At 37.8% G+C, this 25135-nt stretch overlaps 1 protein-coding gene across 1 annotated transcript; it reads left to right on the top strand.

Moving 5' to 3' along the window:
- The first annotated feature begins 576 nt into the window (after nucleotides 1-576).
- Nucleotides 577-5715, top strand: lipg (lipase, endothelial). The gene is made up of 10 exons (XM_042000285.1): nucleotides 577-887; nucleotides 1765-1952; nucleotides 2114-2293; nucleotides 2788-2899; nucleotides 2991-3209; nucleotides 3317-3559; nucleotides 3977-4097; nucleotides 4437-4664; nucleotides 4805-4909; nucleotides 4994-5715. The coding sequence occupies exons 1-10, from the start codon at nucleotides 797-799 to the stop codon at nucleotides 5004-5006; spliced, it is 1500 nt and encodes a 499-aa protein (XP_041856219.1). The 5' UTR covers nucleotides 577-796; the 3' UTR covers nucleotides 5007-5715.
- The last annotated feature ends 19420 nt before the right edge of the window (nucleotides 5716-25135 follow it).

The raw sequence follows: 25135 nt of genomic DNA, 5'->3' as shown, positions 1-25135 counted from the left end.
GTCACTTCCTTCTGGTGGGCGCTGATGTACACTGAACAGTAGTGTTATTGTAGCGGAGACCCCCTTGCGTGAGTGCGCCCATTCTTTTCCCCATCAACTGAAACTGGTGGGTGAGCTAAGCTGATGGTCGGGCTGCGCGCCAGGAAGAGGGGAGGATGCTTTCAGTGCTTCGCCATCCCCCCACGCAAACACGATATGGAGATTTTTAATATTCCGTGGTACGAGACTGTGGTTTCCTTTGTAAAGTGAGAGGAAATTATTGGTTTGTTTATTTTTAAGCCAGACGTCTGTGGAAAATCATCTTATTTGAACGCATCTATTAATGTCATGCAACTGTCCATTTTTAATAGATCGTCTGAAATCAAGCTGGGCGACAATGGCAGGCGTTCCGTGACCAAACAATACTAAGCAACCACGGCGCTTGCGTAGTTTACACACCCGGCAACGTGAGAATACTACTACTTCATTCAACTGTGCCACGCCTTCAACGTAAACAAATGGGGGCTTGACCAATAAGATCCACGATAGATCAGCCGATGATCAGATGACTGAAAAGGAGAAACTATTTAAAACTCAAAAGGCACGCCAGAGGCAGGTTGAACATTTCTGGTGATCTCTTAGAGGCGCGCACCAAAAGGAAAACGCACCGGCTTTTGTTTTTTTTATTTTTAAAAGTGGTCTTTGTCACCACTGGACTCAAACTCACGGCTTAACAAACACAACAAGACGGAAGGAAAAATATATTTTAAAGTCCTGGATAGTTTTTAATCGCTCTCTTCTAGTCTGTAACAGAAACATGAATCATAAAACTATTTTTTTGTGGATTTCCCTCCAATGTTTAGCTGTGTTTTTCTCATCCGCTGTCGGGGAAAATGCGGTTCTTAAAGGTAAGAAATGGTTGCTCATTCATTAGGTTTTTCTTCTTTCAGTGTCTTAAAGGAAAGTTTTTAGACTAATGCAGTCGATAGAGCACACAGTAGCCTATGGAAATAAAAAGGAAAAGCGCTAATGTGATGCCATAAGACCAAAAGAAAAAAAAGGTTTTGGATTTTCAAGTACTTATATTACAAAGACGAGTAAGTTTGGCGTGCAGAGCAAGCCGGAAAAACAGGGAACCATGTCTTTAACAAAGTCAAGCTACGACGTGTCCTTACTGGGAGAGCGGCAGGAGCCTTGAAGTGAAGCTCCAACTCCAAGTGTTGGACACAGTACGCCACGTCTGTGTGAACTGTTTGGAAAGATGTTCCGCTGAATCCGCGTTTTGCCACCGCTCAGCAGATCAGCACAGCTGAAGTCATTTTTGGTCCGTATGGCCAATTACCAAAGGGTGTTCATGTTGAACTAATTGTAGAGTGAGGCCCCTGAGGAAAAGCTGTCACTTAGGGTTAGGCGTTATAATTTGACTTCACTTTAAACTGTCACCTGACACAGCAGCGCTTGAGGAATGTTTTTCACAACCCATTTGATTTAATTCGTTCCATTCCAATGAGGTGGCACCTTAACGCTGCATCTTAAGGCTTTTTGGAGTCAACGGCTGTAATTGCAGTTTTGGCCCCACGCCTGAGAGCGGTGCTTTTAAGGTCTGACATCATTACGAGCTGCAGCTGTGTCAAAGGGAGTGAGAGGAACGTTGTGTGGCGTGACATTTTGCCTCTGCACATTCATTCTAAGGCATTTATAACAATGTTTTGCATCAGTCCTCCAATCTGGATTGTTTATGCAAAATCCAATAAAATACATTTTTTTTTTGTTTTTGTACCTCAGAAGATGAAGATGATGGAGACTTTGATGAATTTCCACTCGTTCTCCCTGGTGAGATCAAGTACAACATGAGGAAAAGTTTGGATCTAGACCAGGAGGGCTGCTATCTGGAGGCTGGCAAAACGGCATGTCTGGAAAAGTGTGGTTTCAACGCTACAGCCAAGAGTATCTTCATCATCCATGGCTGGACGGTACTAATCTTTATGAACTTGTTAATATCCCTATCGAAGTGTTTCCTTGTGCATCTTGATAAGATTGTCACACCTCAGAGTATAGAAGGAAACTCAAGTTTTATAATGGCGGTGCTTATCAACATGTGCTCAAACTGAATGCATTTAATCTTGTGTCTCAGATGAGCGGCATTTTTGAACCCTGGATGAAAAAGTTGGTGGCTGCTGTGATGCAACGTGAGCAAGAGGCCAATGTGGTGGTGGTTGATTGGATGCCTATGGCTCAGCAGCTGTATCCTGATGCAGTCAACTACACAGACAGCGTTGGTCTCAATATTGCTGCCATGCTCAACTGGCTTCAGGTAAGGATGGTTGTTTTCACCCATCAGTTCCTCTTTTGTTGAAACTGGGTAGTCAAAGGTCAGTGCATCATTGGGTTTCTAAAAGCACTCTTTCCAGGAAAGGCAGAAAGGTGTAGTGTTTTTCTAACTTCCTATCAAACTCTGATTTAGCTCTAAAGAAATTGCCCCGTCTTTTTTGTGCCACTTTGTTGGCACAGCTTGTTTTTATAAACGATGGTTTTGCTTTGATAAAGTCATCGTTTAAGCAGGCTAGTCATGAAATTGGACCAGTGAGGAAGGATTCAGGCATCCTGCCATGTAGCTGTAACCACAGACAAAAGGGTTTTCATCAAGACAAGCTGAGACAGATGGTGAAGCACTGTTGCATGGAGGGGGACTCTAGACTCTGCTTGGTTTCACTGTTTGACTCAGCTGCAGGCACAACTTCTTACTGGCTAAAACCCAGAATGTGTCCTCACAGCTGCTGATATAAATGCATCTCTTTTGTCAAACAGGATGAGCTGCAGCTGCCTCTACAGAATGTACACCTGATTGGCTACAGTTTAGGAGCTCATGTAGCTGGTTTTGCTGGAACCTATGTGAAAGGGACCATTGGCAGAATCACAGGTAAGTTAATTGTAGCATAAGTCTTCAAAAGAACCATCCATCAGGGTGGCTGCTCATTTGGCTGATCTTTTTTCACATCTTTTTCTTGCAGGTCTAGACCCAGCAGGACCCATGTTTGAGGGTGTAGTGGAGGAGAGGCGGCTCTCCCCAGATGATGCAGACTTTGTGGATGTTTTGCACACATACACTCGGGAGGCTTTGGGTGTGAGCATTGGAATCAAACAGCCAATTGGAGATGTTGATATCTACCCCAATGGTGGTGAAGTGCAGCCTGGCTGTGCACTTAGTGACGTGATAGCAATGTCAGGAAGTACGTGTAAATAAGTCTTTTAGCTCCTTGTCATTAGCTGTTTTTTAAAATGGGATTTAATCCATTCAACTGTCGATCACTTCGCTGACTGTCCCATATTTCTCCAGCTTTTATGCAGATGATGAAGTGTGAACATGAGCGAGCTGTGCACTTGTTTGTGGACTCCCTGATGAATAAGGACCACATGAGCTTTGCCTTCCAGTGCACGGACCCGCATCGCTTCAAGAAGGGGATCTGCCTTAGCTGCCGCAAAAACCGCTGCAACAACATCGGCTACAACGCCAGAAAGATGCGCAAAAGGCGAAACAGTAAAATGTACCTGAAGACGCGAGCCGACACCCCCTTTGGCGGTAAGTTGCAGCAAGAAAATATAAATTTGCATGATCTTTTTTTACTTTCTGTGCTTTGTAGTGGAAGTGATAAGCAGCTCATAACTTTGAGTCTTGCCCTTCAGCAATGTTTACATTAGCAGTGTGTACAAAATAGAGCAGGGATCACCATATCCAGAACTCTTGAGTCAGTGTCTTAAAGATTTTCAGTGGGTCCCACATGCAACACCTGCTTCAAACGAAATGGTTCTCCAACAGCTTAAGTTATTCACAAGCCTCTTACACAACCCATTATTTGAGCCAGGTATGTTGCAGCACGGATACATTAAAAACCTGCAGGACTTTGGCTGAACAGATCTGGATTTGGTTATCCCTGAAATAAAGTTTACCACCTGTAGATTAAGTGTTAACAGTTTGTTTGCTTTTTTCCTTTTTTAGGTTTCCACTACCAGATGAAGATGCACGTGTTTGACAGAAAACAATCCAACAACGCAGATCCTACCTTTTATGTGAAGCTGTACGGAGCTCACAATGATACAACAAATATGTTTGTTGACGTGTAAGTTCTAAATCCATCCTGCTAAACCAGTCAGAACATCCTCTCATGACAATGCATGGAATAACTTTGCACTGCTTCTCCGTACGGCTTGTCAGCTGCACTGCCTAGAAGCACTAAAACAGCTATGATGTAAATTTGGAATCTGAACTTGCGTCTTGTTCTGACCTTTTTACAAGGTGTCAGTTGTGGATGTGTGATGTACAACAAGCTCAAAGTGAAGAACTGTCAGTTCAAGTTTTCCATTTATGTAAAAGCATAGCATGGCTAATGCTTTAGCCATCCTGCTAGAAAATGTCTCATATGGACACCTGGCTCATCTGTTTCTCCTCATTTCCATAGCCAAGATGTTGCTGTTGGTCTGAACCTGACGAACACCTTCTTGGTGTTCACTGAAGAGGATATTGGTGACCTGCTGAAGATCCGTTTGACTTGGGAGGGAGAAGCTGAATCCTGGAACTCTGTTTGGAAGAACATTAAGAAATCTTTCTGGGCCTGGAACGCCAAGCCTGCTAAACCTGTCCTAGAAGTCCGACGGATTCGTGTGAAAGCTGGAGAAACTCAAAAGAAGTAAGGGACAGGCAGAAAGTTACGGCAGTTTTTTTTTTTTTTTTTTTTTTTTTTTTTTTTTTTCCCCCCTCTTCTTTTTCTGGGGGGGGCATTCCCCATTTTTCTCTGAGCAAATATTAAAAATTCCTTGCTTTTTGCAGGTTTACTTTCTGCGCACAAGACCCTTCAAAGACTGAGATCTCACCAGGGGACTCGTTAACTTTTGTAAAATGTCGTGATGGCTGGGAATTGAAACCAAGAAAAAGGTAAATTATTCTAAGAGCTTCTGCATAAAGTGTCACTTATTAAATATTGGTGGTACAGCTTGTAATTCTGTTTCTCATCAACAGGCTGCCCATGTAACAACTCGGTGCTGCTAGTGACCAATGCACCGTCACCATGGGGGACCCAACATGGATCAGTGAGAAGCACAGCCTTCTCTTCATTTGAGCACTTTCGTGGGAGGATTTATCGGCACATGGCGGGGAGGAGGCTTCAGGTCTTGGACTCTGGAATGTTTCCGTTGGCTAATTAAATGAAGACTGGCAGTCTGTCTAGAGAACACATGGCTGTAAAATGGTGCGAAGGCAGGTAGCAGAGGCAGACAGCATGTCTTAAGATTTCCTGACAAGTTGCAAAACGTTCCTTTTTTGTTTTGTGTGAAGTTAAAAAACAAACAAAAGATTCAGATCTGTGCCAGTGAATCCACACCAGCAGTTGTTGTTGTATTGTAAGTTTTTTAATATATTTTATTTATGGAAAACATTTGAAGCACTGACAGACCAATGTTATTTATCAGAGCGCATCCCATTATGAAGCACGTTTACTTCCAAATGCAGTATTTGTTAGTATGTGTTTAGTGCATGTGAGTTTGTGACCAAGAAGTGTGCCTTTCTGCTGAGATTACAAAACACTGTAAAAGTGAAGGTTAATCCGTTGCATATCATTGTTCCAAGATGTTTAGTTTTTTTTCCTTTTGTGTATAGTGTTACACGTGGCTTAGTTTTGGGGTGTGTCTGTACATATTGTAAATAACTTTTGGAAAAATAAATTCACCTGTTTGTAAAAACTGTTGCTGTTTTGTTCATCAGTTCTATTATTGATAGAAGTTGTTGCTACGCTGCTAGTTTCACAGCATCAAACACACAATCTGCTTTCTAAGATGCAACTATTTCCATGGATGCCAATGACATTGCGTTGCAAGTGATTGCTCCCGAATGAGTTTATTGAAGTTTATCAGAGCTCCATGCTTTTTATTATTCCTGTTCTTATGCAGCCTTGAGTAAAGTCTTTCAGTTTTTATTTCCCCAAATCCATGGGGATGTGTTGCAACCATTTTCTTTTGGTTTTGCTTGAGTAATCTACCTGTGCACTTGCAAATTGTAAGCCTTGTAGCATTATTGCTAAAGTCACATTTTGTGTTTTTTTTTTGTTTTTTTTAAGTGTTGTGTGAATCGAGAGTTAATGCCATCATTTAGGCATCCATGCTATGAGGTTATCGCAATAAAACTGACTTTGCCTTGAGGTATTGTCAGGAATCGTTTGGCATCAGTTCAATTACCCAAAAATTTCTCACAGCTTATGGTTTGCAAAGCTCGTTTTGTTTTTTGTGGGGGGAGGGGTGAAAGTAGAAATCTGTACGACAATGTCAGAATTTAAAGAGTTAATCCGTTGTTTACAAATTCCTTGTACTGCTGCTCCCACCCATCTGTCAACATAACAAAACCGCTGTACACTATTTAATGAGTAGTTATTTATCAATGCCATACATTTCTTTAAAAACAAGCGGTGAATGCCAACTATTTCTGCCCGCTTACCTGTCAGTAATCTGGTATCACAAAGACATTCGGCTCTGCCCTGTCACATTCTGTTCAGATACCTGTAAGGTTAGTCAGAGGAGGAATGTCTCGTGTGTTCTAGTTAAATTCTATGATGGTTGTCCACAAATGTGGTTGTTGTTGCTGTAGTTATATTTGGTGCATCTTTGTTTAGTTGCTTTATGACTGTAATGACCTACTTACCCCCCCCAAAAAAGCATAAGCATCTGTACAAGAAGCCAAGGACTGTTTGAGAAGCTGTTGTGCCCCCCACATTAACCAACACAACCCATTTGGTTTTGTTACACACACCAGTTCCAGTATTAGGAGTAGGAGTATGTTAATGCCATAGGTTACAAGCAAGAAACCACAGACACTTCAGTTACTGTCTGGTACTGCACTAAAGCTTCTTTTCCGTCGCTGGAACTTCTGATTATCTTGATTTAGTCAGACTACAGTATAAACATCACATGTAAACCTGAATCCTAAGCTGATTTGCACACATCTATGTGTCAACACTGACAGAGATCAACATCCAGAAAACTTTAAAGTTTAATCAGATCCAGATGTTTGCTGCTGAATTTATGAAAGTTTATGAAAACTTTAACAAAAATGAACTTCCTTGCCACAACATTTTGATTCTGAGCAACATAATAAGCACTATAGCACCAAGATCAAAAACATATCTATTAAAAACCAAACTTGAAGATTTTAGATGTTAATATTTACCATAAAGGAGTACCTTAGGATCAGAACTCATTGCTGAAATACATAGATGTAAATATTACTTTAAAAATTCACAAATGTATTATTTTTACTTTTTGTGTGGGTTTTACAAGTTGTGATATTACCTTTAGTTGTTTTATTTGAACCGTTCAAGACCTGAGGTCCCTCTTTTTGGACTTTAAGAGCAGATGGTGCCAAATTGTGCCAAAAGGGCCATTTTGGAGACCTAATCTGAACTGTCTGTATAACCTCTCTGATTTTGTTCTTCTTCAATTAATCAGTTTACCTTTGCTAACTTGATGTTCACACATTGTACTATGATTTGATAGAAACTTAGAGCAGCTACTGCATTGTTCCAAAAGGATATTCATTACCAACCTGAAAGTTTTCTTTTTATTTATTTAAACTTGTGCTATTGTGTTTATGTTCCTTCTTCATTTATTTTCAACTAGTAACACATATGCTGATCTTGACATATCTTCACAAGTCTCCTAAGTTTTCCTTTACTATGACTCTGAAAGTATTAAATAGACCTTAGAGTTGATATACTCATCTCATTATGGGTACGCGATTTTTAAGTGGAGCCTTAAAATAGGCACAGAGCTCAAAGGGTTAAAGGTAAATATCTTAGAATAGAATAGAAATACTTTATTAATCCCTTTGGAGAGTCCTCAGGGAAATTTGGGGTATTAGTAGATTTACTATCTCTCTATTTAAATGCTCTGCCTGACTTCTTTTCTTAGGGACTCATATGAAATCTGATGCATCCAAACCAAACCCATCCCCTTCTACATTTATAAAGTTTCCACATTTTAAGTTGTAATAAAAAGAGGCAATTATTGAACATATACCAATTAACAGGACCTCTTTAATAAACATAGTCTATCACATTTTAGAAATCATGAGTAAAAATTGGAAATTAAAAACCAGCAGGTTTCAGGTTGATTTTTATTAAAAGGGTGCTATTTCTAAATTTGATTATTGTAAAATGTGCAGCAATAATTTTTCCATTATTGAATTTTCTGCAGTGCTTTATAGACATTTAGTCCAGATTTCAACCCAATCCAAAGACACTTTGTCCTGTTAACTGTCATAGCAAGCAGAATGATGGCCTGGCTGCCGCATTTTGCCAAACAAATTTGCTTTGCCAAGAGCTGCTTTGTGTAAATAAAGCTCTTCTTAATACTTACGTACTATTCAGTACAAGAAAGGAAACAGTGAACAGAAGAGAAAAGGAGAGTGAAAAAAATGGAAAAAAAGATAATACAACAGCATCAGCTGTTTAATCAAAACACACACACACACAGGAAACGATGATTCTTTTGATCACAGACAACCAGCTGCTACACTTTTGAGGATGCAGAAAAAAACAAACAACAACAAAAAAGACAATCATCAGGAGCACCTATGAAAAGACAGCTACATCATCTTTACATCATCTGTAAACCTCCAAGAGTTGAAGCTTTGGTCAAAACTATAAAAACCTTTGGCTATTTTAGATAGATGAATGCACTGTAAGATGATGAAAACAAAACTATTATTGGACAAAATCATCTTCTTTTCATGTGTTTCAGTTCCTATAGGTTCAGTTCTTGTTAGATTTCCATGATGTATTTCATTAGTTTGTTCTTAGTTTGAATTTTTTGTGTGTTGGTTTTGCTTCCTGTTTTCCTGCATTTGGGTCTTTCCTCCTATAGTCCAGCCCTTCAAACCTTACACCAGATTTTCAGTTTTCCAGATAATTTAGTGAACCTGCATCTTAGAACAGGGCCCATTAACAGCATTGAGCGAGTCTTACATAATAAACAAATAAAAAAAAAGTCAGTGGCATGGAATTAAATGATATATTTTGGTCCAAACTGGCAAATGTGTCGACATATCAATGAATGTATGACTTAACAGTGAATTAATTTTCATCAGTTAAGGATCTATTAAGTGTGAAATAATCACATGAATCCACATTAAGATCAGAACAAGAATTCATTAAAGATCCTGCATTAATTAATGCATTAGTTCATAATGAGGAATGCATTAGTTAAGTATATGGTTTGTACCATTATTGTAAAGTGTTACTGAAAATGAAAACAAAAAGATAAAGCAACCATGTAACCCTGCAAGCAGAAGTGATGACACACAGGCCCTAGAATTTTTTTTTAATATGATGCCAGCCTCAAACCACCACCAGAGTCATGTGACAAAGTATATCCAATAAAAACTGCTGCCTTATTATTTTACTCTTTTTATTACTCTTGAACCAGTGCCTATGGATAATGCCTTTACTTGTGAAATGTTTGAGGGTCTTGTAAGGTTTACAGCTCATTTTAAATACTTAACTAATCACAACATTTCAGTGAGTTTCTAATCTAGACTTTGACTTGTGACACTAGTATGCTAACAGGTTTTTGCACAGGTTTACAGCTTTAACTTTCCATCTTTAAGCATGCATTAACCTAGTGGTTCCCAAATCCAGTCCTTAAGAGCTTCTATCCTGCAACTTTTAGATGCATCTCTTCTCCAACACACTTGAATCGAATTAATGACTCATTGCCAGGCCTCTGCAGAGCTGAATGACATGCAGATGAAGGAATTCAGCCATTCAAATCAGGTGTGTGAGAAACAGAAATGAACTGCTTATCAAACCCTTGGGAAACTTACTTACAACATCATCATAATGGGCTCAAAGGATGGCATGACAACAAATTGTTTTAGTAATATTCAATGATATTAATGGAGACAGGATTTAAAATGTATACATAAGATTACTCAAAACCACACAACACAGTGGCATTAGATTAACTATTTGATATGTTAATCCAAAAAGTGGTGCTGTAAATAAATACATTAATAGTTATTTAATTAAATAAATGAAAGCAAGCATCCAAAAGTTGCAGGATAGTAGCTCCTGAGGACTGGAGTTGGGCAGCCTTGCATTAACCAAAACTGAATTCCCCCATCTGGGGAACTTTGAGAACAGATGGTGCCAAGATATGCTAAAATGACCATTCCTCCTGAACTATCTACAGAAACCTCCTGAATTTCATCCTGTTTCATTTTATCAGAGCTGGCCATAGCAGAGATAATGTTCACAAATTGTACTATGATATAATAGAGGTTTAGAGCTGCATCATTCCAAATGGATGTTCATATAAATCTTAAGTGTCTTTTTTTTCTTTCCTTTTTTTTTTTTTGGTGAGCCTGAAGGTTTTTTCATTTGTACTATGTGCGGTCTTCATTTATTCTTTACAACTAACACATATTTAAGTCCCATTTCCACCAAGGAGTCGGGCTTAGTATGGGACTGTATTTCTTTTGGGATCCTTCCTGTTGGGGTCCGAATCTTACCAATCCAACCCTAAAGGGTGGAGCTTGACATAGTGCAGTCCACTGAATGGTCAAAAGAATCATAGTTTCCTGTGTGACTCGGCACTGAAAACAAAGCTTAAATATACGGTGGAGTTTTCGTTGTTTAAAGTTATATGACAAGAAGGAAGAACACAAACTACTGGATGTCCGCCATTCTTATCATTTATGTCTGTCTCGTTTATCTTTGTTATAAATCAAGGAAGGACTTGTGCCGCTATGACATCACGCCCCCCCCCAGTAGCAGCAAAACACTGATGTTCTTCTCCCTGCAGCACTTTCTGTTATGACAAGATAACACCACACTTTTCATAAGCAACAAAAAAACAAGGTTAGATGATAAAGGTTTCATTAGGACAGCTTCTTCTTGCCATTCCCCATATGAAACATGACTTCTGATTGTCTAAACTAAGAACTCTTTAACAAAACATTAAGTTTCTGCATTATTTGTTTGGATACACCAGCTTTAACTGAATGCTAAGGAGTCCCAAGTTTGCATTTTTAAGAAGGTTTCTTTTCTTCTTTTGTTTTTCCCTCATGCCTGCCTGTGCATGTTTCTCATAAATTAATGCCACCAACAAGGGGAATTCCAGTTATAAAATACCAGCTTTGCTGAGAATAGCTAAAAGAGTTTTGTCTGCTTCAGCGTTTATAATAATTGAAAAGGGAACAACGCGTTGGAGGAGCATCTGTTGCATAAAATACACCTTTTCTATAATTTTTCCGAGCTTACGCAGCATCCCCGAGGAGAAGTTCTGGATCTATATTATTACCAAAAAGTACCAGTTGCAGATATAGTGTGACCACAAGTATTCAGGCATTCAACATGAATATAAACAAGCCTACTGCTTCTAATCTTGAGGTCTTTTTTTTTGTTTGCAGAAAACAAATGAAAATTATATTTGCTTTTCTTCTCCTTGTTTAACCATGTTTTTGTCTGCAGCGTGCTCCCACACATATAGTTCCCCTTTAGGCAAAGATTGATCTAAATATGGACGTCTTTAGTTTTGCAGTTTTATAACATAAAGTAATGCCAACAGCAAGCCAATAGTTGCACCATTCAAAGCAGTAAGTATCTCTTTTTGCCATGTTTGAAGCATTTTTGCAGGTATTTTATCATAAACCATGTTGGAGGATCATTACCTTAACCCCGGGGTGGTGGTGGTGGGGGTCAGACAATTTACTGCACATCCTGAAGGCCAAAGCAATGTTGTTGTTTTGTCTTTTTTTTTCTGATAGCAATCCTTTTGTCAAAATAGCAAATGTAAGGATGAGGTCACTGTTAACACTAAACAGGGAAGCAGATGGTTCTGGGAAAGTTTCTTGGCAATCTGCATCAAACTCTGAATATAAGACTTTATGTTTTATTTTCCCCATATCTTCCTATCTTATTTATTTTCATAGCGCTATTCCGCTGCTCCTGTTGTCCAGGTGGGAGAATTTTTCAGATAACATTGCTCACAAAGTAAGAAAGTAGTCCTGTTTGAAGTGGGAAGTGTCACAATCTTTTGCATATCATTCAAGGTAGTGTATGTAACCACAAGCCACATGTGTTAAGGTGTATGTTTACAGTTTATTTTTCTGGTGCTTGCCACGTTTGTTCAGGAGGTTATAATTACACCATCATCTGGTCTCCAAAATGTCTCCAGTGTTATATGTCAAATGCTTAAAAGAGATTTGAAACAAACTTGTCCTACATTTGTAATCCAACTGTAAATTCCTTTTTGCAAGTCCTGTTATGAAAGAAAATAACCTTGAATAAGGTTGCAAATCAAAATACTTCAGTCTCACTGCTTCTAGATCAATTACTGCAACACACCACATGCCGTTACATGTTGCTGGTTACACCAGAGGCATGTGCCTTGCAGATTAAAGGGCAGTGGTGCAAACATTGCAACATATTGGGATGGTGGCTCAATCACTGCACTAGCTGTTGCCCTGTGGATCAGCTGCAGAGAATAATGGAGAGAGGAGGGTGGAGGTCACCTCATATAATCCCAGCAGTCCGAACACATGGTGATCTCTCAGCCAAGAGAGCAAGTGACTTGAAAGATGCGTCATGACAGCAGGGGTCAGATGGATGCACCCTTTGCATTATTGTATTTAGCATGATGTCAGCTGAGTAGTTTTGACATGTCAGTCTGGCACAGAGGTCACATGGTTGTCTCTTCATTTACACATAAGATGTCTTTTGAATTTCCCAGGAAAGTAAAAGGCCATATATCTGACCTGAGAATCATCTTTTCGCAGAGGATGTGATGTAATACTTATAGCTGATAGATGGAAAGGATTCTTGACACTGCAGTGGTAGAATATTTATTAACAAGCAGTGCTGGCTATTTTAAACCCGACCACAGTCTTTCACTTGACCTAACAACAGTTTCAGAAGGAGAAACTATTAAAGAGCATTAGAATCAGAAACATCAACAAGGAGCTGAAAAAGAAGAACTTGGAAACACAGATACTCCAATGCTGCTCGGATCTCTTGTTTTAAAGTCCTGTAGTGGGGGTTTAATTTTGACATGGGTGGTTTTATTAGGGCAGTGGTTCCCAAACTTTTTCTGCAGGGCCCCCTTTTCATTGACAAAAATAACATCAAGCTCCCCCATTCCCACTATCAGATGTACTCCGATACTCAAAGAGAAACAAACAAAGAAATGTGCCATGAAACAGTCTTCAGTTTACTGGCTGCTACTTTGTTAATTATAGTAAAACCATGTTAGTGGCAGAGGAAATCATACGTTTTTCTGCTATAGTGTGAAGCATTTTAAACTAGATTAGATGGATGATGCTTTAGTAAAACAACTGTTATTCATGACAGTTTATTTACAGACATTTATTTCTAAAGTAAACAACAGGCTTTTCTTAGTGTTCACGATGAGATGTCCCCAAGTGCCATTATAACTTGATTGGCTTCATACAGATATTGAATTTTGAGACATACAACACACTATGGTCTCTTTAATCTTGGTCTCAATTACCATTGCTTGACCATTACCTGGTCAAGCCTTGGGCAAGATATGCATCATCCTATTTTTTTGTCTTTTTTGTGTGTTAATAAACAATTAACTGTTATTAATTCATCATTGTTAGCCCACAAATTTGTCCATTAATATCACTGAATATTACTAAAACAATCTGTTGTCGCTCCATCCTTTGAGTTCATTATGATGATGTTGTAAATAAGTTTCCCAAAGGTTTGATGAGCAGTTCATTTCTGCTTTTCCATTTTTACTTTAGTTGAAAACTAACCAAAAAATCCTAATGTTACAGTGGACTTGATGTCAATTCAGAAGCCCATTTCACCGTTGGTATCAGTGAGTGAGAGGGGGCTGGGCTTTGTTTGTCAGAAACTATGTTTTATGTAGCTTAATTAGAGCTATATATACTTAATAGTCCATTTAAAGCATTAAATGTTCATTTATGTGCAAGATTAATACATTTATTGTTAAAATAATGAAGAAATACAGTTAGATGCCTTTTTAATTCTGAAATTTTTTGAGTTCTTTTACTCAGTTACATAAATGCTAACCTGATGCGTGTGTGAGAGATAAAGTTATGGTGTCAACAGAGTCAGCTGGATTCTGGGTACGGATTTTTCCAAATTTCAAGGAAAGCTGTTCCCTTAATATCCTTGTCATTATTTACCATTACGCCCTTGAACACTTTCCCTGTAGAAGGAAAGCATAGTGCTCATATGTGATGTTCAGTATAAATCTATCACATGTCAAAATGAGCATCCAATCAGATGTAAGCATGCATCAAGTTTTATGTTTGTTTGGCAACTTCATGTTTGTTTACAGGAGGTTATATTTACACTGTCACCGGGTCCCCGTGTAGGTACAGTATGTTTATGAGCATGTGAGTGTGGGCAATTTCCACATGAGCCCTCAACCCCCGTTGCTGCATGCGTCAGCACTTGACACCATTGTCACGTTGTCACATTTGTTTCATTTGTGCCAAACTCAGCTGTACAGAGCGTTTGGGATCAACCATGTTGTGACTGGCTAAGAGATGCGTGAGGGTCTCAGCTGTTGTTTCAGTCATCTATTTGTCTTTTAAAAAAAGAACGCCAGGGGTCAAGTACATTATCAGAGGCATGAGTTATGACTGTAGCCATTGTAGCCAATGGATGAGAGAGGTTGAAAGAAAATCAAGTTAAAAGATGAGTCATTGAATTATCCGATCCTGTTATCACTTCCATGATTTTCAGGCATCAGAGCAGAATGAGGTTAATAAAATAAAATGATGAAATATCAGCAATATGAAAGCTAGATATATAAAACAAAGGGCTGTGTAAAACGGAATGAACTCAAATCAATCAATTGAGGCACGATGAGCATCATGGGAGTAACAACAGTTTAAATATTTCTCCTTGATAGCAACTGATTTGTTTTGTTTTATTTTTTAAACGAGTCTCTGTTGTCAGAGCAAGGTCCATTTAAAGATTTCCAGTTTCCACACAAGAATGTTCCCATTCTTAATAAAAAGTTAATTTATCGGAATTAAAGCTTATCTATTTCATCAAACGAATACAGGAAGACAAGGCCAGAGATCAACGTCCTGATGTACAGCTCCTACGCAGCTGGATTATTTCGCTCTGAGTTGTTCATTCAGAATTTCTCTCAGTAGCCCCTCACTCCAGATGGGAAATTAAAGCATCAAGGGCCAAGGTCCAACTATGACTACACTTTAACCTAAATATGCCAACAACAGCAAAAAGGGAAGAGACTGGTCAGCCAATAATGGAGGATCTGGACATAGTGAGGCCTGCTAACATAGCTGTGGGTCTGAATCATCTTCACTTCCCAAGACCTTCTCTCTTAAAATGACCTTAATTTTTTAAAAAAAAATAAAGCTCACATTTTTCAGCTTCTAAAATATGCAGTTTGGTAGTAAGTTCCTACAAACAGGGTCATGGACAAAGCTCACATCTAGGAAAGTATTCTGCAATCAGAAAGCATTTAGAAACAGAAATGTCAGTGAAGGAACTAATTATTTATCTTTACCAAACTCCATCTTCAGGGGAAAACCAGACACGGATGGTATTTGTATGCAAAGCTCAGCATTAACTTCAAAGTAGACTGTTTCCATGGTTTTAATTAACTGCTTGTTTTGTTTTAACTTTCTTCTGTCAATCAACAAGTCTCTCAAACAATGAAGTATTTTCAGATGCATCATATTAAAATGGTTGGTGAGTGGATTTTTCCAGACAGATGGGAAAGAATGAAGAGAGAATGAAGTTTTTAATATAATTGTGCAACCAGCTAAATGGATTGAAGATGGTGCTATAGAAATGAAAAACAGGAAGCTAAAATCTAAGTGGGTAAGTATGGGAATGATCAGGATATCAGGGGGACAGCTCAGTTGGACTTTTGGGGGACAAAATAACAAGCAAAACTGAGTTGGTTTGGGCATGTGGAAGAGGGATGCCCGGCACGCTGGGAAAAGGATGCTGAAAACTAAGCTACTAGGGGGGATGAGAATTTAAGTTGATTGTTCCTCCACGTAAATAAATATAATATTTTATTTTATGTAGTATTCTTTGCAATTATGTTTTCCAACCTGTTTTTCTTGCAATTCAAGAAATAGACTGTTCCGGGCCTTTGTCTCCAGCATCCTCTTTGACACTATGTGAACCTCACTATTTTCATTTTCATTCATCTTACCCTTTTGCATGCCAGTTGTCTCGTGTTTGCCAAAATGACTGCTGAGTTTGTTCCTTCATCTTCTAACAAACTTTGTTTTGTTTTGTTTTTGTACTTTGGGTCCATCCAGTTGAAGCAGTTTTTATTACTTAGTAACGTTCCTGACTAAGTAAAATTACCAAGAACTATCTAACTGGCAGCCGTGATAAGAGCTGGTTAAATTCTATTAATGCTTTACAAATGAGTTTCAGTTTTCTGTATAAACTCTGGATCATCTTTTTTTTAAAAGAATGGACATATTTACACTCTCTCATTACTTATAGCCATTCATTACTTTTATTTGTCTTATTATTATTATTAATAATAGTAATAATAATAATAATAATAATAATAATAATGTTCTAAACCACTATTGTTCAAAGACTCAAAATACTTAATTTACAATGGCAAAAATAAATAAAATAGAATAAAATAAAATAGCTTGAGCCTAAAAATAGAAGCTTACACAGTGAACAAATTAATGTGACACAGTCAATACATCTGGTAATAGTATGACTTTTACATCATTTTTATAATCTATGAACAGTTTTGATAGTTACGTCTTATCCATATAAGACCAGGCATGTTGCCTTGTGAATAACATGGTAGTACTGAAGTGAAAATAAAACAGAACATTCCGGATGAAATTTCCTGACTTGAGGACACTGACATCACCTGTAGCCAGAATTATTCTTATGGTTCATGATCACCACCCATATTTTCTAACTTTGGCTTCGTTAAATATTAGTTATGCCTGCACTGTTTCCCACACAAGGCATAATAATCGAAGTTCCAAATAAACCCATGCCCTCCCCTTCCCTTGCTTCTTCAAACATCTTTCCACAAAGTCTTACAACCATGTCAAGGAAAAGAGATTGAGATAAGACTAGGAGATCCCCTTTTTCTTTTCTCCTTTTCTTTCATTTTTTGTAATATTATTTACTTTACTCCTTAAAAATAATCCATGTCCTGCATCTTGCAACAGAAAACTCAGATAGTCTCAATATCCTTTTGCCAAAGATAATATTCACACTTCAACTTAATGCATAAACTTGAGGAAGTTCAAATGCTCTCATTTAACACTCATATGTGAGTCATGTAGCTATTTTCCCCTGAATCTGGACCCATTCCTTTAAATCATCAAAGCCCTGAAGTCCATTCCCTTCTGAGAATAAGCTGTAAATGTATTTATCTTTAAATACATTAAGTGTAGTTGGACTTCCTCTAAAGCAATCCCAGACTAACTGACTTCAAATCTATCTGTTGGCTGTAATACCAACAGCATAAAGCAAATCAGTGGCTGATCACGGTCAAGCATAACAACATACATTCTATATTTTCTGCTACTGACTGTATACAAAGAACTCTGGCAACATGATACACAACATCTATTAATCTATTTGCAAAATCACATTGAATATTTATCTCTCATACAATAGAAAACAGAATCAAGAACATAACTAACGAAGGGGTGATGTATCTACAGCTGTCTTTATCTATGCAGGTAAACCTCAGTGACACTTAAAACTTCTCCCTCACCTATAAGTGGTGCTTTAGAGTCACTCAGGTTACACTGTAGCTCAGGAAGTGAAATGTAAGGATGAAAACAAAACTTCCCCATGTTGTTTCCGAACAATTAGCTGATTGTGTTGCAAAATTAGTACAAAGCTTACATTTAGATTTGGAGGTGTTTGTGATTTTTGTATATAAGCAGCTTGATTTGCCTTTATTTTTATGTGTTAATCCCTCATAAAATCGGTGATCTTACCTTCTAGATAAACAAAATGTTTTTTCACAATAATGAACACACATTATTTTTCTACCCCTTTTCATGTATTCATGGAAAGCGAATGGAACCTTCTACAGTTAGGTGGAAGTGATTCTCCAGTAGCTGCTGATCAAACTTGAACAAAATTAGATGGAATTTTGAGCCTATGCTTCTTAAATTTCTCAGTGTTGTTTCTACTGCGATTATTCCTCAATATTTCTATTAAGGTCTTTACTTTAAATCAGGGCACTTAGAGTTGGTTGCATAACATGCATGAAATTCAGCATATAACCTACATTTTGTCATTTTGTCATTTGCTTGATTGTTTTTTTTTTTCCCATTTGCATTTAGAAGATAAGAAGAGGGGAATGTAAAGGGGTAGCAATTTTAAAAACTCTGCAAATGTGAAAAAAGTGTAGACAAAGAGAAGATAAAGAGAAGCCATCTCCAATTTACTTTTGTGGAAGTCTTCCTCAGTGATTGGATTTTCTTTTTATGTATTTTTACAACAAAGCCTATAGCAACACCCCATCGTGTCTCAACACAGCTTAGTTAATTAACTTAAAACATTCATTATTATCTGTACCGCTTAGTCCATTACAGGTCACGGGTAAGCTGGAGCCTATCCCAGCATTTTTTCTATGAATGAACAAACTAATGAATGTTTCAGTTTATTACGAGCTGTTCAATTTCCAAGACACTGAAGAAGACTACAGATTCTCTGTAGCCATCTCAATGACTACTCAGTAACAGCTTCTTAGAAAAAAAAAAATCTGAACCCATTCTGTGGTGTGATATGCTCTGACTTTCTCATGGGAATGAAACAGGCAAGTGAGAGAAACTGAAAGAAATGCCATCATAGCTGAAGGAGGGGGTGGAAAAATGATCTGCCGACGATGGGATTAATGTAATTCTTACATGTTACATTCTTCAATTCTCTCTTGGTGGCGAAGCTTCAGAGCTGGCACCATAATTTAGCTTAATTTCTCAGCCAACTTTGTCTGAAATCAGTTTATACATTTACAGTCATGTATACTGTGCCCATTAGAAAGCAGGCCAGTTAATGGTTGGACGCCTTATGTTTATTCTTTAGCTATGTGGAAAACCCAGATTAACATTTTTATGTGTGTTTTCGCTGAATGCTACAGCCTCTTGCTCATCCTCTTGTTCAGCTTTGCTTCTGCTGTGTTCTCCACCTAACCTGTACTAATTTACCTTACTAGCTTCTCATTTAATCTATTCCTCTCAGTGCAAACAAAGTTAGCTAGCTAGCTAGCTAGCTGTATAAACCCAACACAAATGGCTTGCTGTACAGATGGTCGGCGCTTACCTTCCTGAAATTTTCAGCAGTGTCCTGCAGATTGACAGAAGAACAAAAACACTTTTTTTTTTGTGGTTTTCAACCTTTTCACATACAGAGGACAATTCAGTGGCCAGATATTCACCTTGATATTTGGACTTGGTTGGTACAACATTAAGGAGGCATTTTACAATTAATTTAATCCACAGACACTGCCAACCACAGAAAGGGAAACAAATCTTTGTATAAAAGACAATTTGAAAGGATGTTTATCTGCTGCACTCTATCTAAAGAAAAACAGTCATGCTTAATAATTTGATTTAGTCATTAATCAGGTCAGATATCTACAGGAAGGAGCGATTTATCTTTCTCAAAAATAGAATCTGACTAAATTAGAATCTGAACATTGCTTTGTGTGTCAATAAAATAAAAAACTTTAAATTGGCACTGATTTATTAATAATCCCCAAACAGAATATAGCCTTCAGTGCAAGTTGTCTGACTTTGTCTTTCTGCGAATTTGTGTGGTGCTCTGCTGATTCAAAGAATTAATGGCTGATTAAAATCTTAATTTAAAGCAGAGTAGGACTTTAACAGAGACATACCAAAGGGACTGCACAAGACTTGTTAAAAAAAACAGTCTCCATGACTTTGTGTGCTAAAGATCAGGGAAGCCTTCCATCTTCAAAGACCTGGGAATCATCAGAGGTCAGAATATATCTAGTGGAAAATATAACATGAATATGGATATTAATATGGATTAACAGTAGCTTTTATGACTTTGTGTTTGTATTTCTTGTTCTATTTCTTTGGAGTTTAAATATGGACAACATAATGTTACTTATTATCTGGTTTGTGCGAGAACCGTCCAGTGCTCAAATGTTTACAGTGTCTATGTAGCCTGCATAACAAAGTAATTAGCTTCATGAAGAAGGTTTCTAAATTAGTCTAATCTTAATGTGGGGTGTGGCAATCTTGGACACATTTAAATAAAAAAAATAAAAATAAAAAAAACACATGTACCCTACTGAATCTGGACTTCAGTCTCTTATGGCAGGGATTCAGGTCATCATACTGAGCCAAAGCCATGAAGTGTATATGGCTTTGATGTCACATGGTTTGATTCATAGGATTTTGAGATTGATTTGTACAGTAGATCAAAAGCAGGTTGAGGTTTACAGCTGAGCTTGCTGCAGGAGCAGACAGATCCCACCTCAAAGGGAACTTCACTTTTCATCACAGCTACGCTGTTGTGGAATGAGGATTTACTGTTAATCTTTTAATACCACGTTACAACCCCCTCCCCACCCCCTCCTCTTTTTGGGGAAGATGGTTGGGAGCAACAAGTTCATCCACACTCTCCAAAATATTTTACATCATGACCGGAATTGATAACTATTTTGTGTACAGTTTAACCATTTCAGAATTGTGCCAAATATAGGAAAACATTTTTTTCTTCTTTTTCCTGACATTACATCAATGGCATCTCTCAATCAGCATCTCTCCTGAGCATCTAAAACCACCTTAGTATTGCCTCTTTCTTTGTTTCCAAACTTTCTATCTGTCTTGTAATCATCCCTCTGTGTCTGATATACTTCCGTCCTTGTCCTTGATGCTCATCTCCACCCACTCCATCCTGTTTTCACTCTCCACCTCACCTTTCTTTAGGGCTATCTATAGCTTTGGATGGTCAACCCCTCACGGTCAACCCTACTTCTTCTACTTCTTTTGCATCAATATAATTCTCTTACATGTATTCTGTCCTGCTTCTACTGACTTTTACTCCTTTTTTATCCAATCCAATGCCCCCACCTCTCTACCTGCTCCCTAAGCTCACTATGGCTCACAATGCCTTCTGTGAACATCATGGTTCATAGAGTTTTTTGCTTGACCACATGTGTCAACCTGTCCATCACCACTGGAAACAAAAAAGGGCTCAGTGCTGATCCTTCATGTAATTCCACCCCCACATTGTACCTGTCTGTCAACACAATCCCACATCTCCACACTGTCTGACTGTTCTTATTTCTTGCACCACCACCTCTTTTTGCACAGAATATATCTCCCTCTCACTCAATCCATCACCCAGGCATCTCTCTGTACCAGTTACAGTCCCTACAGTCATAGCCCCTACTTTCACTCCTCATCTCCTCCTCCCTTGTCTTTGGTATAGTTTCTACTAGCTCCCTGAAAGGTACAATTAATTAAAATTGCTTTAGCTTGTTGAACTTTTACAAACTATGATCAATTTGATTATGATGTAAGTATTACATGAGGCTGTGTAAGAAACTTCATGTGATAAATTTCACATAAATGACAAGTGATGCTTCACAAAACTTTGGTTTCATTTTGAGCACATAATTTCAAGTTCACCTTTAAATTGATTGGAATCAAAACTGTTCTTGCTTTGCAGCAGGAACTTGGTGTGGGCAAGCCTTCTGCTAAACTAATGTCAGACCAAAGACATTTCTGTGAGGGTGCAGCAGCTGCCTGAATTGATTTTAAATACAGGGTTGACCAGAAACTCGAGAACAGTCACATAACAATAGCAAATACAGGTGTGAAAATACAGGTTGAGATCTGGTGACTGAAACCAGAAGACCACACCATGGATTAGGCATCCACCATTTTCATCAAACTCCTCCTGCTCCTCTTATTACAGGGGGGAAGGGTTATTATTATTATTTTTTTTTTTATTATTATTTATTATTATTATCACTGATCTGAATCAGTAGCAGTAGTGCTGAACGTTAATGAACAAATTTTGCATGGAAAGTTGGTGTAGAAGTGCACTTTTACTGAAGCACCATTTAAAAATATCTATTGTAAGCTTTTGTAAACAAATTTATCCATATGCTACAATCTTAATAACTAATGAATCAGATACTAACCTGAGGCCAAACTGAGTGACCAGCCACATTAATTTTTATTTTATTGAGCCGCATCAAGATGAATTTCATACATGAAAGTGTGGGAACTCCTTCAAAGCAACATTTTCAGAGCTTCTTTGACAGCAAAACTCTGCCAGTCTTAATTTTTGAGAGACTTTGCCTCTCTAAAGTGCTCTTTTCTTACTGCCAAGCCTTTTGTTACCCCAACCCTACATGTTTTGTTTTTTATGTCTTGCTGCCATCACATTCAAACATTATAGTTTTAAATCAAACTTTATGCCTTTCAACATTTGATATGTTTTCTATTGTTATTAAAACATTGATTTTCAGATTAGCTTATAATTGCATCCCTTTTTATTTATAATCCTAACTTTCTGGGAATTGGGGTTGTAAATGCCCCCCAAACATAAATCATGTGTATTACAATCTTTCTCTGCTTCAGAGAAAAACAGGTTAAATCATTTAATGATGTAGCTTTGACAGACTGAAAGCGCTAAATGTTTCATACATTAATTGTTCCAATTTTACATATTTTCACCTGTTTCAAAAAGAGACGACCGTTTTAAACAAAGGATATACTTATAGCATCATGTGATTCTGAGAGAGTTTACTGAGTGTAGCCTGTGCCCACACTGACATTAACTGGTAGTGTAAGAAAACACACATTCCTCTCTTTTCTTTAAATCACTCATTCTTTAGGTGGAGGTTGGACCTAGACAAGTATCAAATGACTCCTGAGAACCCTTAATTATATAAATTGTTTGCCAATAAGATAATTAAATTTCAAGATGTTGACATTTAAAATGACCGGCAGAGAAAGAATGATAAAAACAAACAAACAAACAAACAAACAAAAAAACAAAAACAAAAAAACACACACACACACACACACACAAAACGCATAACAATTAGTAACTGAAAGTTGCTAGATCACAGGGCAAATAGGTTAAGAGGAAAGTTCTCTCTCAACGTTTCATGCTCAATAAGAAATCATGTGCTATTTATTTATCTGAAAGCAGTAATTCACGGTCAAAATTTATTGTTTATGACTCTTTCAGTCTTTCAGTCAGGCAGGTTACGTATAAAAGTAAATTAGACACTCTTTTGCAAAGGCAAACTTAAAAGGATTATGAGTTCAGATTCACAAAGAAGACAAAGGTTTACTGAAACATGAATCCCTGAAAAAATAGCACTATTATCTGTGTGATGCAGGTTTTTTACCTCTTAGGCACACAGTTTTCTTCTTTCTCATGTCCTGCTCAGCCAATGTGTCAGGGACCAAGCAGTAAGGCAGCAGGGAGGTTTTTGTTCAAAAACTGGGTCTTTTTTTTTTTGACCCCCAAAATTGAAACATTACCAAATAAAAAACTGGATCAAACAGATTAAAGAGGCCAGCTAAATATAACTAGACTCAAAATCAGAGCAAAGTAGAACTTAAGCAAACAAATGAATGAACATCACAAACGAACTGACCTCCTGAACGATCAAACAGGGGAACTTAAATACCAGAAACTAAATCGAGATTTAACACAAAAGGGGGAAATAAAATGGCTACTATATGTTGCACCAACCAAAACCTCTAAATAAATCCCCAAACACCCCTATGACATCGCAGCATGCGGTAAAGTCCAATGATGCTGGGAGTAGCTTAACAGAGTCCTCAGACCTTGGCCACGCCTTTGCTGCACCAGGAAAGAGAAATTGAGTCCCAGGTAACTCAAAGAAAAGAAACAAATGTTAATACAAACATAATTTAACCTTACAGTGCCAATTTGTACTTCACCTTGTATGGTACGATAAATAAAGTGGTTTAGTAAAGAAATAATGTAAAATGGAGTGTGTAGTGTCTAGAATTACGGCTGCACATAAAGTAAAAGTGGAAATATACTGGTAGTGAGATGTGAATATCATCATGTGTGGCTGGCCATCACACAATGAGAGAACACCCAACTTTTCCTCTGAATAATACATTTTATTTAACTGACATTAACTGACATTAACTGACACTGACAATCACATGATAACAACAGTGCAGGCAGTTTAGGGTTCAGTGTTTTGCCCCAAGACACTTTGGACATGTGGAGGGGGTGGGGATCCAACCGTCACCATTCTTTACACTAATCCATGCTGCTACAACAAATTCTGCAAATGCAAGAGTAGGAAACCCTCAGTATGCTCTCCCAATAGGAAATGAGAAGTTGTCATCTGGTTTGTTCAGACACCATAATTTTTTCTCTCTTGCTCTATGGGTGTGTTTTGTTGGCACACACCCAGATTTCTGAGCCCATAGGATTATCTTCTAAAAACACTTCTAGTCTATTTATAGTCCTCATATAAATTCTTATCTGTTGCGTGCGAAAATAAAGTTTTTTTGTCAATATAATGTCATGACATCCAATAAATACAATGCAGAATATATTCCACAGTGCCCTGCGATGGACTGGTGACCTGTCCAGGGTGTACCCTGCCTCTCACCTGCTAAATGCTGGGTTAGGCTTCAGCTTCCCCATGGCCCTTCATTGGACAAAGCGGTACAGATAATGGATGGATGGATGTTCTACAGTATCATAATTCCTTTGCATAAATAAATCCCCCCCTCATTAGGTTTTTAGCCAAATAAAACAAAATATAACCAGGCAACAAAGATTATAAATAGAGATAATGAGATAGCGTTCTTTGGCACTTCTATCTTTGCATCATAGCCTTGATTTTGTTCTACAAGAAGGTCTTTTTTATGTTTTCTTCAAAGATTTTTGTATAAAATTTTGACAGGAAACTATCACTTCTAAACTTACTGAAATTAATTATAGAAATCTTTATATATGTATACATATATGTATATAAAAGTAATTTTTGTTCCACACATTTGAACTGTATTGTCATTCAGTCTATAAGTTGTCTCTTTGTGCTATCTCCTTGGCTTCTTTGTTTTAAACCATCTGCT

Source organism: Melanotaenia boesemani, chromosome 11 (assembly GCF_017639745.1).
Source record: "Melanotaenia boesemani isolate fMelBoe1 chromosome 11, fMelBoe1.pri, whole genome shotgun sequence".
NCBI classification, from domain to species: domain Eukaryota; kingdom Metazoa; phylum Chordata; class Actinopteri; order Atheriniformes; family Melanotaeniidae; genus Melanotaenia; species Melanotaenia boesemani.
This window is presented reverse-complemented; position numbering and strand designations above follow the sequence as displayed.